This window comes from Balaenoptera physalus (genome assembly GCF_965194825.1).
Source record: "Balaenoptera physalus genome assembly, chromosome: 12".
Classification (NCBI taxonomy): Eukaryota; Metazoa; Chordata; class Mammalia; order Artiodactyla; family Balaenopteridae; genus Balaenoptera; species Balaenoptera physalus.
Genome location: NC_138897.1, coordinates 80732012 through 80750240, shown reverse-complemented (window position 1 = coordinate 80750240; position 18229 = coordinate 80732012). Strand labels below are relative to the sequence as shown.

At 43.3% G+C, this 18229-nt stretch overlaps 3 protein-coding genes across 16 annotated transcripts in view; 1 reads left to right on the top strand and 2 right to left on the bottom strand.

Moving 5' to 3' along the window:
• Positions 1-7433, bottom strand: part of MAPKAPK5 (MAPK activated protein kinase 5) — a gene marked incomplete at its 5' end in the record, with an annotated part of 63661 nt that extends 56228 nt beyond the window's left edge. For all 11 annotated transcript variants that reach the window (XR_014251856.1, XR_014251857.1, XM_082417516.1 and 8 more), the window contains one exon: positions 7308-7433. Coding sequence is in view for 9 of the 11 variants with exons in the window: in XM_082417516.1 (XP_082273642.1) it covers positions 7308-7433 (126 nt within the window). The remainder of the gene's footprint in view (positions 1-7307) is intronic.
• TMEM116 (transmembrane protein 116) overlaps positions 1-7980 on the top strand; it is a 225715-nt gene extending 217735 nt beyond the window's left edge. For 3 of the 4 annotated variants that reach the window (XR_014251860.1, XR_014251861.1, XR_014251862.1), the window contains 2 exons: positions 4036-4129; positions 6262-7980. The gene's annotated coding sequence lies outside the window, so the exon portion shown is untranslated. The remainder of the gene's footprint in view (positions 1-4035; positions 4130-6261) is intronic. The other variant, XR_014251859.1, reaches the window with a different exon arrangement.
• ALDH2 (aldehyde dehydrogenase 2 family member) overlaps positions 7584-18229 on the bottom strand; it is a 29883-nt gene continuing 19237 nt past the window's right edge. Inside the window, exons 8-13 of the mRNA XM_082417503.1 lie at positions 17625-17727; positions 16836-17020; positions 14287-14451; positions 12314-12471; positions 10208-10322; positions 7584-8023 (exon numbers count right to left, since the gene is read on the bottom strand). Coding sequence (XP_082273629.1) covers positions 7991-8023; positions 10208-10322; positions 12314-12471; positions 14287-14451; positions 16836-17020; positions 17625-17727 — 759 coding nt within the window. The 3' untranslated portion in view covers positions 7584-7990. The remainder of the gene's footprint in view (positions 8024-10207; positions 10323-12313; positions 12472-14286; positions 14452-16835; positions 17021-17624; positions 17728-18229) is intronic.

The following is an 18229-nucleotide window of genomic DNA, read 5'->3' as shown; positions in this document are numbered from 1 at the left end:
TTGAAGAGAGGAATCAGTAGGAGTCAGAAAAGAGTGAAGGGCAGGTGCTATCTTAGTCTATTCGAGCTGCTCCAACAAAATGCCACAAACTGGGTGGCTTAGAAGCAAAAGGAATGTATTTCTCACAGTTCTGGAGGATAGAAGTCTGAGGCCAGAGTGCCAACACGGTTTGGGTGAGGGCCCTCTTCCTGGATCATAGCTGGCACGTAAGAGTCTCCAAGGAGGCAGGGTAGGACCAGGAAATATCACCAGCTTCCCCCAGGATAATCCTGTTCCTCAGATGTTTCTAGTGTTGTCAAAAGCTCCCACAAGTATTGGGTCAGTGTGTTATCAAATGACATTCCCCGTATTAGGTAACTGAACTGTGGTTACATAAGGGAGTATCCAAGAAAAAAATTCAAACACAATAAAGTATTAAGAAGTAAATGGGGGATTCCCTGGTGGTGCAGTGGTTGAGAATCTGCCTGCCAATGCAGGGGACACGGGTTCGAGCCCTGGTCTGGGAAGATCCCACATGCCACGGAGCAACTGGGCCCGTGAGCCACAACTACTGAGCCTGCACGTCTGGAGCCTGTGCTCCGCAACAAGACAGGCCGCGACAGTGAGAGGCCCGCGCACCGCGATGAAGAGTGGCCCCTGCTTGCCGCAACTAGAGAAAGCCCTCACACAGAAACGAAGACCCAACACAGCCAAAAATAAATCAATAAATAAATAAATTTAAAATCATGTCATTCCCCTGCTTAAATCTCCTCAATCAATTCCAATTAAAAAAAAAAAACTGGTTAGTGAGTATCTAACTCTTTAAAAAAAAAAAAAAAAGAAGTAAATGGGCATGATGCCTGCAACTAACTCATAGATGGTCCAGAAAAAAAAGAAAATATATAATGGGAGTTGGTGGGTAAGAAGGGATAGAGCAAATGGGAGAAAATGCTAAAAATGGATGAATTTGGGTAGAGTATATGAGAGATTGTACTTTTCTCAGAACTCTAGTTTGAAATAATTTCAAAATAAAAAATAAAGAGCAAACACAGGTCTTTCTGAAGGAAGTTCAGATCCCTCTCATATTAAGGAAATGAGGGTTCCTGTATGGAAGGGTCAAAGAATGACCTGATACATTTTTTCCTCAGGCAGTGGTTCTCAAAGTGTGGCCGCCAGACCAGCAGCATCAGCATCACCTGGCACTTAGTAGATACACAGTAAATATTTCTTCCTGGGGCCACCAGACTGGGAACCAGGGGTGTATTTCACTGAACATTTTTTTACCGTGTTTATTTATTTCCTTTTCAGAAAAGGGTTAATAAAATCAATATAAATGAACATCAGTTCCCTTTTATTCTTCACAAAAGAGCTGAGTGAGAGCTGGATGTGACTGTAGGGATCGTGAGGAGATGGAGGCCCAGAGGTAATGCGGCTAATTTTTTTAAATTAAGGTTAAACTCACATAACATAAAATTGACCATTTTAAAGTAAACAATTCAGTGACATTCAGTACATTCACAATGTTGTGCAACTATGACCTCTATCTAGTTTGAAAACATTTTCATCATCCCCAAAGGAAACCCATATCTATTATCCATCCCCTTTCCTCCTTTCCCCAGCCCCTGGCAACTACCAATCTACTTCCTGTCTCTATGGATTTACCTATTCTGAACATTTCATAAACATGGAATCAGACAATATGTGGCCTTTTATGTTCAGCTTCTTTCACTTAGCATCATGTTTTTGAGGTTCATCTATACTATAGCATGTATCAGTGCTTCATTACTTCTTTATGGTGGAATAATATTTCATTATGTGAATGAACCACATTTTGTTTATCCATTCATCTGTTGATAGACATTTGTGTTGTTTCCACCTTTTGGCTACTGTGAATAGTACTGTGAACATTTGTGAACAAGTTTTTGTTGGAGTCCCTGTTTTCAGTTATTCTGGGTATGTGACCCTGGCCTCTTGATTGATTCTCTCATTGCATTTGCCTGCTAGGTATTGCCCATGTACAGTTGTGTTGTATGTAACACCATGTTTTGTTTTGTTTTGCTTGTTTTAACCATTTTTAAAATTGAAGTATAGTTAATTTACAATGTTATATTAGTTCCAGGTATATAGAAAAGTGATTCAGTTATATGTAATATATATATATATTTTTTTCAGATTCATTTACATTATAGGTTATTACAAGATACTGAATATAGTTCCCTGTGCTATACAGTAGGTCCCTGTTTATCTATTTTATACATAGTAGTGTGTATATGTTAATCCCAAACTCGTAATTTATCTCCCCGCCCCCCACTATATCCTTTAGTAACCATAAGTTTGAGTCTTTTTCTGTTTTGTAAATAAATTAATTTGTGTAGCACCATCTTTGAAAGACACCAGCCTGGTAGGTCTAGCCTATCAGCTCTCGGAGAGGATACCACTGTAGTTGTACTTATTGGCCACGAGTTGGCGCCTAGACTTAGAAAACGCCTCATCAGCTCGGTTCTCGGGGCTGCGTAGTTCCTTGTGTCCTTCATTCAGCCATTTCCTCTTGGGCACTGGGCAAGGCTAAAGGCAGAAACAGCAGCTTTACACCCAATACTCCTGTGACTGACCCATATCCAAATACCCAGAGAGATTAGGTTATAACCTGAGAACTTTTTGCTTAGACAGCTAGTGTTCTAACTGGTTTCTGTCACTAAAAGCACAAGGAAATTAATGTGTCTAGGATGTCAGAATCAACATTATAGACATTTCTTAATAGCTAGCATTTCCTTTGTTATTTGTCAGTTTAAAAAACAGATTCTCTTACAATGAGTCTAATTCACAGGGACTGGGGGCAAGAAACATTACATTCCTCTGTTTTCTCCAATTCACCCCAACAGGGGTTTTGGCAACACTGAAATATTAAAAGGTCGGCAGTAACTCAGGAAACTCTCAAATCTCTGTCTTCTTCAGATAAGAGCACCAATATTCTTTGGGGGATCCATCCCTCCCTCATTTTCAGCCCAGATGGACTAGAGGGGACTCCAGTCCTGGCCACAAGGGTGGACCATTATGACTCAGGTCTAAGTGAATCATCACATCTCAACCCTCTGGCCACAGTGACTGGTCGAGGGAGGGGCAGGATGTCACATCAACTGGACCAATTAACATGAACCTCAGGGTCTTTGCTGGGGCTAGCAAAAAGGGACTTTCTCCTAGCCAGTGGAGTTGAGTCTGGCTGGGTGTGAGACGAGAGCTGTTGAGGTCAGTTGGCTCTTCTAAGGATCCAGACCCACCAGAACCAAAATGGGTATGGTCTAAAAATGAAGCCCACCTGGCAGAGGTGGAGCCAAGAGATGGAAACTTTTTGAACTTCTGAATCAAGCCATGGCCAAAGCTGAGATGTCAGGATTTTGGAATATAGGAACCATTTTTTTACACTGGTTTGAATTTGGTTTTCTGACACTTGCAACTAAAATATTCTTAATACACTGTCTGTTTAGAAAATCTTCCCAGTACTCTCACCCTACATCATGAGATTTGGATTAAATTGGTGGTAAGGTTAGGCAAAGGAGAGGCATCACCCTAAATTTTGAGGGTACTGTTTCACATCATGGTAGGGATTGCTATTTGCCTCCCCAAATCCATTTTCCTTTTCTTCTTTAGAACTAAGAACTTCAGTTTTAGCCAGGCATGCTGACCCCTGGCTAAAAAGACAATATTCTTTATCCTTCTTTGCAGCTAGATGTGGCCATGTATCTTAATTTTGTCCAAAGACATATAAATGGAAGTTTTGTGGGCAACCTCTGGGAAGTTGCCTTATAGAGAAGAGTGTCCCACCTTTCTTTGTCCTTTTTACCATCCTGCTGCCTGGAATGTTGATGTGATGGCTGGAATGTTAGCAGCCATATTAAACCTTGAGGATGAGGGTCATACTCTAGAGATAATGGAACATTGAAATAGTAGGAACCCAGGTTGCTTAAAGACTTTGTGGAATCACATTAATAGCCCTTAACTGCCCAACTTTGGACTTCTTTTACTTGAGAGAGAAATAAACTTTTATCCTTATTTTAGTTGTTATTTTTGCCTGAGAAACATGGACTGGGAACAAAATCAAGGAGTGGAAGAGTCAGAACCTTGTAACTCAGTGAAGGAGACACCAAACTAGGTAACATAATGCTAGCTTTGCCTCTATAGTTCCTAATTCACTGTTCCTTGTAACCAGTAAAACAAAACATTAAAAGTGTGTTTATTATGATTAACAAAATAAACATTACATTAAAAAAATGTGTTTAGTGCATGGAGGGTGACAAAGCCCCCAACACTGTAATCCCACAATCTGGGAGTGCCTAGTCATTTTATCGTGACACTTCACTTTAGTGCAATCGCTTGTTTCATTATCTCCACAGCTAGACTAAGCATTGGGAGCCAGTAATGTCACCAGCATTACTCCCTAAGGAAGCAGTTACCTAGCATAGTACCTAGCCTATGATAAGTGCTACTTAAGACTTCCTGAAACAAGGAATAGATAAATGAACAGAAGAAAGGTAAAATTTTAAAAATCTAAAAAAATTGCCAGAATGGTTTGTTAACACATTGCTGCAAGGGGATGGTAATCTCAGGTCCCCTCATTTATCTCCTCCAAGTTGGCTTGGGCAGTTCCCAAATCTTGTCAGAGAAGCAGTGAACTGAAGGCTATGAATTTGTTCCGTCTGAACTGCTGGAGGGAGACTCTTGGCACTGGGATGTACAAGGAATCCTGTTTCCCAAAGTAAGCTTTGCCCACCAGTGGTGTTATTGAGATGATTTCAGGTGGTACAAAGGCAAACTTTGTCTTAATGATTACATATTTGTAAATTATCCAAAACTTACAAATATGGCCAAGGAGATAAATGCATGCATGTCCTTTCAAAGTCATGCATAACCCCATTTCACAGGCCCACCCAATGATTTTCTCATTCTCTAGGACAAGGGTCAGCAAGCTATGGCCAGGAAACCAAATCCAGCCCGTGGCCGATTTTTGTACGGCCCTCAAGCTAAGAATGTTGGTTTTTTCCCCATTTTTAAAGGACTAAAAACCAAAAAAGAAAAAAGAATATGTGACAGAGATGTTATGTAGCCTGAAAAGCCTAACACGTTTATCACCTTGGCCTTTTACAGAAAAAGCTTGTCAACTCTGCCCTAGGAGATCATAGCATTGTTTGAATTTGCTGTTAACCAATTAAGAGCTCACTCTGTGACCTATAATTTATATATAGATTTATGTCCAGTACAGCTGCAAATGATTTCTATCTGGTAAAAACAAAATACTCATGGTTAGTTACTGTTTCTTGCTTTATAGGACATTAACCAGTTTTGTATCTAACCTACCAATCTTTTTTTTAAATTAATTTTTATTTATTTTATTTTTGCCTGCGTTGGGTCTTCGTTGCTGTGAAGACCTGTATTAAAATGCCCACAAATGGCCAGTTCCTCCGTGATTTTTGAACCTGCTTCATCGTCTTTTCAGTTGAAGTATAGTTGATTTACAATGTTGTGTTAGTTTCTGGTGTTCAGCAAAGTGATTCAGTTATATATATATATATATATATTCTTTTTCATATTCTTTTCCATTACGGTTTATTACAAGATATTGAATATAGTTCTCTGTGCTATACAGTAGGACTTTGTTGTTTATCTGCTTCATCATCTTATTAATTAATGAGTAAAATCTTTGACCTATGTTCATCTTATATTCACATATGAGTCATGTTTTTAACTTCTGAAAATCAGACTTTGACATGCATTTATTATTGCTTAAGGTAAATATTTAGCAGATAATAGTGGTACTCCCATTTACATAAAGGGCATAAATTATAGGCAAATAACCCAGGCTCAAACCTTCAAGAATTTAACTTCTGGCAAGAAGCCTGGAAAGCAAGTGAAATACATTAAGTACCGTCTAGGGAGCATTCTTCCCTGCCTGCAGTCAGCAGGGGCCCTTCTTTTCCTTCCATGATGTCATTACCTGATCGCTCTCATTGTATCTGGCATCTATATTATATTATAATCATCACTTTTGAGAGTCTGTTCCCCTCACCAGATCCTGAGCTTCTAGATAGTGTCTTTGAAGTCTTATTCGTCTTTTCATCGCCAGTACCTAGCACTCAGTAACCTCCCAGTAAGTGTTTATGATGGACGCATGTGTGAGGGGCGTGACCTTTTCTTCCATCAGGCCCAGCTTAGGCCAGGCGCCCCCTTTTGCACTCTCAGAACACCCTCTTCCTGTTATATCCCTATGTTTAATGCCTCTCTCCCCAGGTAGATGCAAGTGCCATGAGGACAGGGACAGACGTTTCAGCTGACCTGGTGCCACCGCGCACCACCTTAAGCCTAAGAAGCTGCAGAGGAGATGGGAGAACGGGGGTGAGCTCAAAGCTTTGCCCTTTGCTGCTTGGTTCACGTGTAATGGCACTGTTGCTGCTGCTCATCATCAAAGCTAAAATACAGAATCATTTCTTGAAGCAACGTCAACTGGAATATCCCATTACTGATGACTGGTCATAAAATCCTTGTCTCCTCAGTGAGGTACACTTATTTCAGCTATAGAATGATTAATTTGTATACATATATATATATAATCTAAAAGATTAGCTTTACTTGTATTTCATTATTTTAAATTTAGTAACATTGTTTCATCTTTTTTATAATGTCTTCTATTTATGGCAGTTAAATGCTATTCTTTTTTAGATATTGCAATAAGGTATTTTTCAAAATTTTTATCTAAATAAGAGTCAATTTAAAGAAAAAAGTAAATGATAGTACAGGTATATGCATATATGACAAAAATTGTGAAGTGCTATTCAAAGAAGTCCAGTTAGTCTCTAGTGGAATAGGGATCGCCTATCAAGATGTGGCTTAGCCTCAGTGAAATAAAGCCAGGGGTCAACCAATGAGCTCCATCACTCCCTGACACTGTCTGCAAATATTATACAGGTGTTTTTTTCTCAGGAAAGGATCAAACTTTCCCTCAAATTCTTAAAGGAATCTGTGACCCAAATGTGATCACTCACAAACTACTACTGTGATTCAGTTCTTTTTGCTCCAATTCCATTGCTCACTAAGGAATCTTCTGTTTCCTAATTTACTAATAACACTGATTACTAATTTGCCAGGTCCCTTGACTAAAGTAAGGCAGTGTTCTGGATACAAGATTCAAAAGGTCCGGCTATTGGAAATACAGACCTCACTTAAAGTGAGTAAATTGACATCTGGTTTTCAAATTAATCTCTTATGAAACTGGTCCAGCAGGAATCTGTCTCATTGGTTCTGACCAAGTTTTTGAACTTAAAACACTGAGAACCAACCTTGGGTGTCAAGTGTGTGTTTCCTGGTTTACCTCCCTCTCTCTGAGGACGGGCTGGGAGTCTTGTGTAGGTGTCGTCCTCAGTGTGTCGTACAGGGCCTGTCACACATGGGCAGGCCGGAGACATCTGTTAATTACATGCAGGAAACAAAGGCTATTTATGCACAGTAGGGGATGGGTGACAGTTGTTTACACTGTGACATACACACAGAGGGGACAACATATCTATGTGACAACATCTCCTTGGGTTGAGATGGAGGAAGAGTTACCTAAAAAGTGAAGAGCAGCACTGTTTTTAATGAGTTTTAGTCCAGAATACAAAGCAAGGTGCTAGTTGCTACTTCAAAGATGGAACAGTGGTAAACAATGGCTTTTTCTTCCCCCATTAAGGCAAGTTACAGAAGTGTTTCAGATGGACAGGATGAGAAATTTGAATCTATCTTTGAAAAATCACCCTGAAAGCTAGTAGTATTGTTGCAGTTTAAAAGGCTTTCCATATACCCTTTGCCCCACACCCGCCCTATTTATTGATTCAAATTCTGGAACTTTCTTGATCCAAGAGATTTTTCTGGCAGAATTTCTCTTTTGAGACCTTTAGCATGCAACGGTCATTTTTCTTGGTTTTGTTGCTTAATCTCCTTGAACTTTGCATCACTGGATGAGTAAGAAAGCCAGCATGGTTCTTTATGAGTTCTTCTGAGGAACTTTGACTGTGACCTGTAAGAGGGGTGCAGAGAAGCTGTTAAATCTTCATGCTTCCCTTTGGTCTGCAGGCCCCCTCAGCTGGGTGCTGCCTGAGCTGTAAACAGAAGGGCTTTCCTGACTTCTAACATCTCGATGGCCAATGGCCAATCCCAGCAACAGCTAGGGCTGTGTTCTGCATTAGATCACACTCTGCCTCCCCTTGACCTAGTCATTCTCAACCGGGGGCAGCTGTGCCCCCCAGAGAACAGTGGGCAATGTCTGGAGACATTTTTGATTGTCACAGTTGGGGGGAGGGTTGCTACAGGCATCTAATGGGCAAAAGTCAGGGCTGCTGCTCAACATCCTACACTGCACACGACAGCCCCACCACAAAGGATTATCCAGCCCCAAGTGTCCACAGTTCCAAGGCCGAGAGACCCTGACCGAGACCCGTATGTTCCTCCACAAGAATCAGAGCCAGGAAAAGATAATGTGCCCAAGCTCACAGGTGTCTCAGTGTGTTAGTGGGAAGGTTCCAGATTCAGATGGATATGGGGTTGAATCCCAGCTTTCCCCGCTACTGGGCAAGTGGTTCACCTCTGTGTGACTCGTTCCCTCATCTGTAAAATGGGATAACAGCAGTATCTCCTTCATGGGGTTGTTGTGAGCATTAAATGATGTAACATACATAAGACAGTCTAGCACAGATATTGGCACAAAGTAAACTTTCAGTAAAAATAAAAAGAAATTTTCTCATCAGTCCCCCTTGCAAACTTGACTTCTCTTCTGAAAAATCCCTATTTTTGTTAGTGTTGTTATCATTCGAGTTCCTAAAGCTCAAAATACAGGACTTTTTTTTTTTTTTTTTTAATTACAGGACTCTTTATCATGAGCACCAAGCACAGTGTGGGTGCTGGGCTGAATCAGCTTTGCCCCCTTCACCCACATCCTCTAACCCTCCTAAGCCATCAAGTCCTGCCATTTCTTCAAAAGCCTTCTCGAGTTCTCCCCAACATCTCATTTCCTGAGGGCTCCAGCATTCACAGCTTACACTTGGATTCCTCCACAAATCACCTCAACTCAAGCCTCTCCTTTTCAGGCTCTTCTACTGCCCTCCAGTCAATCCTTAAGTACTGCAGTTCCTTGGGGCTCAGTCCTAGGCCTCCCTCCCCCCTCACTCCATACCTAAATAATCTCCTCCATAACTATTGTTTTGATGAACAGTTATAGGCTAATGACATCTCAATGTCAATATCAAATCTGGGTCTCACCTCTTGTATATAATGGAAACATTTCAATAAACAAGTAAACATGTTTACTTTATTCCAGTGATCTTCTTGAGAACTTAGGTTGTATATTATTAGAGTTTCATACTATACAGAGTTATTCTCAGGCTTCCACTGTAGTACTGAATGAAGACCACTGTTTACCTTTTCTTGCTCTGTTCCCCCTTTCTCATCCTGCTCCCATCGCCGCCCCCACCCCCAGGCTGGTTTGCTTGCCCTGTGCCCATTTCTCTTTTCTTAAAATATCATTTGTGAGTATGTTTCCTGGTTAAATTATAATTAGTATTCATTGTAGAGAGAAAATCATTTTTACTTTAGTATCTTTTTTTCCTGTCTTTTTTCACATTGATAAAGATATGTGAGTATCTGTATATGAGCACATACAGTTTTAAAGTTGGGCTTATACTGCATTTATCACTTTGTATCCTGCTTTTTTACTTTAAAGGATAAGCATTTTTCATATCAAATATTCTACAAAAATACTTTAACAGCTACTTAATATTCCATAATTTATTGGGCATTTAGGTTACATCTGATTTTTCCCTGTTGGAGAATGCTGTGATGGCTATTTATGGAAATAAGCTTTCTTTCTATTTCTGATTAGTTCTTCAGGATTGCAGAAGCAAAGGATATGGCCCTTGATATCTAATGCCTCGTAGCTTGATTCTTATTAGAAGTTTTTCCTCGCTGCTTCAGCCCACTGGGATCTTTGCCTCCTCTCAGGTTTTACAGTACTCAGTGTATAACAAAGCCCAGCAAAGGACTGTGTAGGCATAGTGGTGGTCAAGTCCCTACTTATTCCTCATGAGACACAGCAGAGACTGGGTCTTTACCCTCTTTGGTAGCTTCCATGGCTTAAAACAAGAAACTAGCAGTCAATACTGATGGACCCCAGCACGAGGGAGAGGGCTGAGAAGGTGCCCATACTCACAGTTTTCACTTCAGTGTATGCCTGAAGCCCATACTCTCCCAGCTCCCGGCCGCTCCCAGACAGCTTGTAGCCACCAAACGGTGACTGGGCCCCAAACACATCATAGCAGTTGACCCTATAATTTAAGATGAGATTTTAGAAGTAACTCTTGGGGTGGGGGATAAGCATCATACCCCTCGGACCTCCTGTATTGTTCTAAAATTTTATTGAGAAAAATGGATGGGTAGAACCCTACTAATAGCTAGCTATATAGGAGTCAAAAGCAGGCCACATGAAATAAAGCCTTAAGTCATCTCATCCTTCATGATGTGGCCACACATGGATGTCAGTAACGGGGTGCACCACATACTAGCTTCCCATTTTAATGAATCATTTTTGCTAATTGGGTATTAAGCTTTTTGGGGCAATTTTTTTAAATTATTAAATTTTAACTGAATTTAAAACTCACCACTTTAAAGGTGCTTTATAGTATATTCAGTGCTTTATAATGTATTCACAATGTTGTGCAACCATTACCTCTATATAATTCCAGAACATTTATCACCCCAGAAAGAAACCCTATACCCAATAAGCAGTTACTCCCCATTCCCCCCCTCCTTCAGCCTCTGGCAGCCCCTAATCTACTTTCTCTTTCTATGGATTTGCCTATTCTGGACATGTCATATAATGGAATCATATAATATGTGACCTTCTGTGTCTGGCTTATTTCATTTAGTATTATGTTTTCCATGCTGTAGCAGGTTATCAGTACTTCATTCCTTTTTATGGCTGAATATTTCCATTGCACAGAGAAACCACATTTTGTGTATCCATTCATCAGTTGATGGACAGTTAGGTTGTTTCCACCTTTTGACTACTGTGAATAATCTGTGAACATTCAGATACACTTTTTTGTGTGGATGTATGTTTTTTTTCTCTTGGGTATGTACCCAGGAGTGGAATCACTGGGTCCTATGATAATTCTATGTTTAACTTATTGAGAACTGCCAGACTTTTCTAGTGGCTGCAACATTTTATATTCCCAACAGCAACGTGTAAGGGTTCCAGTTTCTCCACATCCTAACCAACACTTGGTATTTTCTGTTTTTTAAATTACAGCCATCGGGGCTTCCCTGGTGGCGCAGTGGTTAAAAATCCGCCTGCCAGTGCAGGAGACACGGGTTCAAGCCCTGATCCAGGAAGATCCCACATGCCGCGGAGCAACTAAGCCCATGTGCCACAACTACTGAGCCTGTGCTCTAGAGCCCACGAGCCACAACTACTGAAGCCCACATGCCTAGAGCCCGTGCTTCACAACAAGAGAAGCTACCGCAATGAGAAGCCCGTGCACCACAACAAAGAGTAGCCCCCACTCGCCGCAACCAGAAAAAAGCCCACGTGCAGCAACAAAGGCCCAACGCAGCCAAAAATAAAATAAAATAAAAAAATTTTTTTAATTAAAAATAAATAAATTACAGCCATCCTAGTGGGTGTGCAATTGGTGCTAAGCTTTTTTTTTTTTTTTTAATAAATTTATTTATTTATTTATTTTTAGCTGTGTTGGGTCTTCGTTTCTGCGCGAGGGCTTTCTCTAGTTGCGGCGAGCGGGGGCCACTCTTCATCGCGGTGCGCAGGCCTCTCACTATCGCGGCCTCTCTTGTTGTGGAGCACAGGCTCGAGACGCGCAGGCTCAGTAGTTGTGGCTCACGGGCCCAGTTGCTCCGCGGCATGTGGGATCTTCCCAGACCAGGGCTCGAACCCGTGTCCCCTGCATTGGCAGGCAGATTCTCAACCACTGCGCCACCAAGGAAGCCCTGGTGCTAAGCTTTTAAGACCAGTGTTTACAAAGATGTGGGCCCTCAGCTCTGGTCTCCTGCTCTTGTTACAGCTTGGTAAGGAGCCCCAGTCATCCATCTGCTTGCCCAAGAACAGCTGCACGGGCATGTGCACTGGAGGGAAGTTTAATCTGGAGGAGAGGGGAAGGACATCCCTATCTGCTATACCACACCCTGACCCAGGAGGAACTAAGCCCAGCACCCCAATTCTGGGATGTGAGTAGTGGATTCCAGAAGACCCCGGCTTGGGGATCTCTACCTGGGTTGCGAGAGGCTGCTGGGAGGCACTTACCACACGGTGCCAGCCTGGAGGGCTTGGGACAGATAATTGGCCTTGTCCAAGTCCTTTGTGAAGACAGCTGCGGCCAGCCCATACTTGGAACTGTTGGCTCTCCTAACGACTTCCTCTATGGTCTTGAACTTCAGAATCTGCATCACTGGCCCAAAGATCTGGGGTGAGAGAGCACAATGGGTGGGTGGGGCAGACACGGAACCACCTGTTACCCAGCTTTCCACAGCGCTAAGCAGATGATTCCAGATGTGGTAACAAGCCCCCAGACACACCCTAACAGTTCCAGAGGGAGACGACAGCTCCCACACTCACTGGAATACAAAGGGAAGGAAGCTAAGGGGACCTTCTATGTGCCACGGACCTTACATACCTTATTTCTAAACAGTCCTGTGAGGTAGGGGCTTGCACTGACAGGTCACATGGAGATTTAGTTTCAAAGAATTTCAGTCATTCAGCAACACTAGATGCTGAAGAAAAAGCTATGAACAAAATAGGGTCTCTGATCTCAAGATGTTCTGAGTTTATCTTATACTTTCCCTGCCCTATTTCTGAGCCATTTCTTCAAGGCATCCTGGTTCCTTTTAGTGGGCTTTAGTGGGCTTTGGAAAACAAAACATGGGAGCTAGGTGTGCTTGTTGCGGTTGGGGTGTGGCTGCTCTCAGCCCTATCAGGGGAGAGACCCCGGGGAACAGATCCTGATGTAGTCAAGTGATTGGCATGCGACCGTGACAAGTGGTGGGAGCCCAGAGGAGCTACCTGGCCTGAGTGGTGGGAGGCAGGGGATCAGCGAAGGCCTCGAGAGGTGATAGTCAAGCTGTGACACCACACGAGCAGAAACTAGCCAAACCAGAGTGAGGGTGAGGAGCAGGGAGGAGGGTTTCCAGGCACCGGCACAAGCAGCACCCATTCTTACAAAATCCCATTCTCCACTAAAAGGAACTAGGACTTCTTGAAGAAATGACTGATTCTAGGACTGGGTGGAGAGTGTCAAGACGGAGGTGCGAGAAGACTGCCAGGAGCCCATCATGGTTGGAGCAAGGACTGCGAGACGGGGCATCTCGCACTTTGGGCACTAGCAAAGCAAAGGCAGCCCCTGCCCTTCTAGAAAATGGATATTTTCCATTACCATCAAGATTAAAAAAAAAAAAAAAAGCATCAAAGTAGTCATGATGGGAAAAGAGGCAGAACTCTGTTGTACTCTCTTACCCTGATTTTGCATTTTAATATTATTTTATTTTGAATTATCCATGAAAGGGGGTGGCAGTATAATGTTTTCCCTGCATAGGGCCGCTAAAGGGCTTCATCCTGCTGGGGGAAGTGGAGTGAGTCTGAAATCCACAAGGGCAGAGTACACATGTCAGATACCCCTGGATCTCCAGTGTCTGCAGAGCACCTTTCACATAGTAGGAATTCAAAAATTATTTGTGGGAAGGGATATGGGGATATATGTATACATATAGCTGATTCACTTTGTTATAAAGCAGAAACTAACACACCATTGTAAAGCAATTATACTCCAATAAAGATGTTAAAAAAAAATTTTGTGAAATGAACGAATGAATGACATGGAGCTGCTGCCCTACGTTCGTAATCAGTGCCAAGGGGGAGAGAAGATCAAGGGACTCTCGCCATGTGGGGAAGTCAGCCCTTTGATCTAGTCCAGTGTCTGCTCACAGGAAGGCCATGAGAAGGGCCGGGAAGAGTCATTCCTTGACTCACAGCTCGCAGGGACGAGAACACACAGGACCTGTAGGCTCTGCCGGGGAATTCAGACGTTCTCCCCAACCACTGGCAGCCATAAGAGGCTGAAGAGGAGAGGCACAAGATCAGAAGTGAACTGCAAATCATTTGTCTTATGCATAGAGCCAGGATTTGGCCCAAGGCCAGCGGATGGGTCCTGGGTCAAGATGCTGGACTGAACTGTCCGCTTCTCCTCCTAGGAGCATTCCCTCGAGCGCTGGAGCCATGCCTACCTCCTCCTTTGCGATGGTCATGCCATCCTGCACGTCTCCAAACACGGTGGGCTGGATGAAGTAGCCACGGTCAGCAGCCGCCCCTCCACCACACAGCAGCTTCGCCCCCTCCTCCTTCCCAGATTTGATGTAGCCAAGGACCTTCTTAAACTGAGTTTCATCCACCTGAGGGAGAAGGAACCCAGAGTTACAGAGATGCTACAGCCATACCTCTCCCAGCTGCAGGCTTAGAACCACACAGGCAAGAAGACAACTGGGAAATGGGCCAGATCATGAATAAGCAAGGCCAAAAACATAAGAATAGATTCCTCCAGACTCATTAGCCCTCAAAGAAATGAATATCAAGCCCACTGTTTTTTTCAAATATGAGATTACTAAAAATTTTAAATAGTAAGAAAATACATTGATGCCAAGGGTATGTTGCATACTCTGTAATATTCATACATTATTAGAAGGACTGATACAACATTATAGGTCAATTACACCTCAATTTAAAAAAAAAGAGAAAGGACTGTAAGCTGGTACAGCTCTTCGGGCAAATGGCTTATTAACATCAGACAAAAAATTAGATGTTCATATCCTCTGACCCAGCTATTTAACTTCCAGGAATTTATTCTACATGTGACAAAGGGACCTGAACAAGGATAGTCACTGGGGAACATCTTACAGAAGCAAAAAGTGGAAACAATCCCAACTATGCATCAGTAGAGGCGCTGGTTAATATGGCACATCCATATATTGGCATCATTAACAACAGATCTGTCCACTGACTGACACAGAAAGACAGCCTAAGATGCTCTGTAAAGAGGGGGGAAGCTTGTAGGATGATATATATTATATGACCCTACTTTTGTTCAAACAAACATGCCAAAATGTAACTGTGTGTATGTGGTTACCTACGAGGAACAGACATGAAGGGGACAAGGGGATCTTATTTTTTACTTTAAACTCTTTTTTATGAAGTTTTTAATACAAATTTGTATTACCTTAATTATATAGCCACAAACCACAAAGAAGAATGAGAGAAAAAAAGACATTGGGATTCACAGCAGCACTATTCACAATAGCTAAAAAGTAGAAACAACCCAAGGGTCTATCAACAGATGAATGGATAAAGAAAATGTGGCCTATCCATTCAGTAGCATGTTATTCAGCCATGAAAAGTAATGAGCCATCAAGTCACGAAAAGACATAGAGGAAACTTAAATGTACATTGCTAAGTAAAAGAAGGCAATCTGGGGGAAAAAAAAAGAAAAAGAGGAAGAAGCCTAATCTGAAAAGGCTACAGACTATATGATTCCAACTATATGACATTCTGGAAAAGACAAAACTATAGAGACAGTAAAAACATCAGTGGTTGCAAGGGTTTAGGGGGAGGGAGGAATGAACTGGTGGAGCACAGGAGATTTTTAGGGCACTGAAACTATTCTGTGTGATACCGTAATCATGGGTACATGCCTTGATTCATTTGTCAAAACCCACAGAATGTACAACACCAGGAGTGAACCCTAATGTAAACTACAGACTTCATTTAATAATAATATATCAATATTGGCTCATCAAATTATAACAAATGTATCACACCAAGCAAGATATGAATAATAGGAGAAACTAGGGGATGGGGAGGTTAGGGGATATATGGGAACTCTGTAGTTTCTGCTCATTTTTCTAAAAAAATAGAATCTATTAATTAAAAGAAAAAAAAGGCTGCCTTGGGCCAGCACTGGAGCTTGGGGAGTAGACACAAGGAACGCAGACGCCCCCAGGACAATGAAGCCTGCAGAGAGGCAGGCCCCCGTTGGCCCCAGAAGTGGGCTCAGGGCCGCGTGCAAGGGATTTGTGGGAGGAAGCATCCCTGACCCAGTGGATTCCTCAGCCCTGGGAGGAGGAGGCTGGAGGAGGCCAGCACAGGGCCCTGTGGAGAGTGAGCCCAAGACAGGCTGGGTCTAAGGCCAATGCTGGAAAAAGGATCAGGATGTGAGAGGAAGTGGTGGGGTGAGGCACTGTGTTTCCTTTTGTTATAATTATTATTGACTATATTTTTATTAGTTAAAATGAATACATGCTCATGGTAAAAAAAAAAAAAAAAAATTTTTTTATATTCTAAATCAAACAGCTCAGAAGAGTATAAAGTGAAATGAAGTCCCTCTGCTACCACGGCCCTCCGCCCTCCTCCCAGAGGTAACTGCGATTAACAGGTATGCGTGTTGTCTTTCTGGTAGATGCATTTATATGGATGGCCAAGGTCCAGGAAACATGCATTCCCTTTCTCACAGCCATTCCTCCTATTTATTATGTGTATGTAATTTACAAAGGGCTTTCCATTATTAATTTCCACTTCACGGCCACTCTGTGAGTTACAAAGGGCAGGCTTTATGGATGAGAGAATGGTGGCTCAGAGACAGCATGTGGCTTCCCAAGGGCACACAGCTGGTACCTGGCAGAGCTGAGACTTGAAGCCAGGCCTGCCGGATTCAGAGTCCAAGGCCCTTTCCTCTTCTCCATGGTGGCTCCGGACACCGAGACCTGCGTGCAACCACGGGGCTTACCTGCGGCCCCTGCTCAGTCTGGCTGTCAAAGGGGTTCCCGACCACACGAGACCTGGCCCGGGCAACACTCCGCTCCACAAACTTGGCATAAATGTCCTCCTGCACAAAGGTCCGGGAGCCTGCACAGCAGCACTGGCCCTGGTTGAAGAACAGGGCGAAGTGGGCCTGCTCCACAGCCCAGTCCACTGCGGAGGCAGAAGGCAACCATGAGAAGAGGATAAGGAGGAGCCTGGCCCCGGTGGCTGCTACCCTTAACCCGTTAACACTACCAACAGCGTTCGTGCCTGCTGGGTGCCAGACTCTGTGTGGGAACAGGGCAGGGCCGATCGCTCCCTTCTCTGAGTGTGGAGACCAAGTGGCAGATAGACACGAAGGAGAGTGGTCATCACCCACTGTGGTAATGGAGCCAAGGGCGGCTGGAGGACCAAACCAGCTGGCCTATGGCCATCAGGGAAGACTCCCTCAAGGAGGACGAATCTGGGAGCACCTCAGCAGGACCAGGAAAAAGGATGTGATGGAAGAAAAGTAGTCTAATCTGAAAGCATGCTGCAAGCTTGTGCAAGTGAGTAGCTCAGCCTGGCTGGATAATAGGGAGCAGAGAGGAGAAAGGCTGGGGGAGAGGCCACATCGTGTAGGCCAGAGGGCCATGCTGAGGAGTCTTACTTTCATCCTGAGGCCCTGGGGGCAGAAACCAAAATCGAGGGATGCTGAGGATTGCGGAACTGAGTGGGACCACAGAATACAGAGCTAGTGGCAGGTTGATATCAGACCTCCCCCCTGAAAACTTACTGTCAGCATCTGACATGATGATATTGGGACTCTTTCCTCCTAGCTCCAGGGTCACTCTCTTGAGGTTACTGTTCCCCGCAGCAGTCTGGATTAGGTGGCCAACCTATAGGGAAGCAGGAACAGAGACAAACTCAGCGGAGGAAAACAAAACCAAATGTTCTCAGACACGCAGAACAGAAGCCCCCACAACCTGAGGGAGTAGCTGGACTACAAGAGACCTGGAGAATTTCACCAAATCTGGCCATTCACTTACCATCACTGCCCCATCCTCTGAGCTCCTAGGATGACAATGACAGTAACGACACGAGCAGGGTCATTGCTGTGTGGCTTCTACAGTCAGTACCACCTACATACCAGACACTGTGCTAAGTGTTTTGTGTGCATTAAGTTCAACCCTCACAACAACCTCAGAGGTAGGGCCGACTCTTTCCCTTGATATAGAAATGTGGGAGCTATAGCTCAGAGTGGTCAAGTCACTTGCCCAAAGTCACACAGTAAATGTGGAATCAGAATTCACATTTGGGCAAACTGCATCCAGCACCAGTTCAGACCTGCTATCCTGCCTCATTCTCACAGTGTTTTAAATGGTATCTCCTAGCACAGGG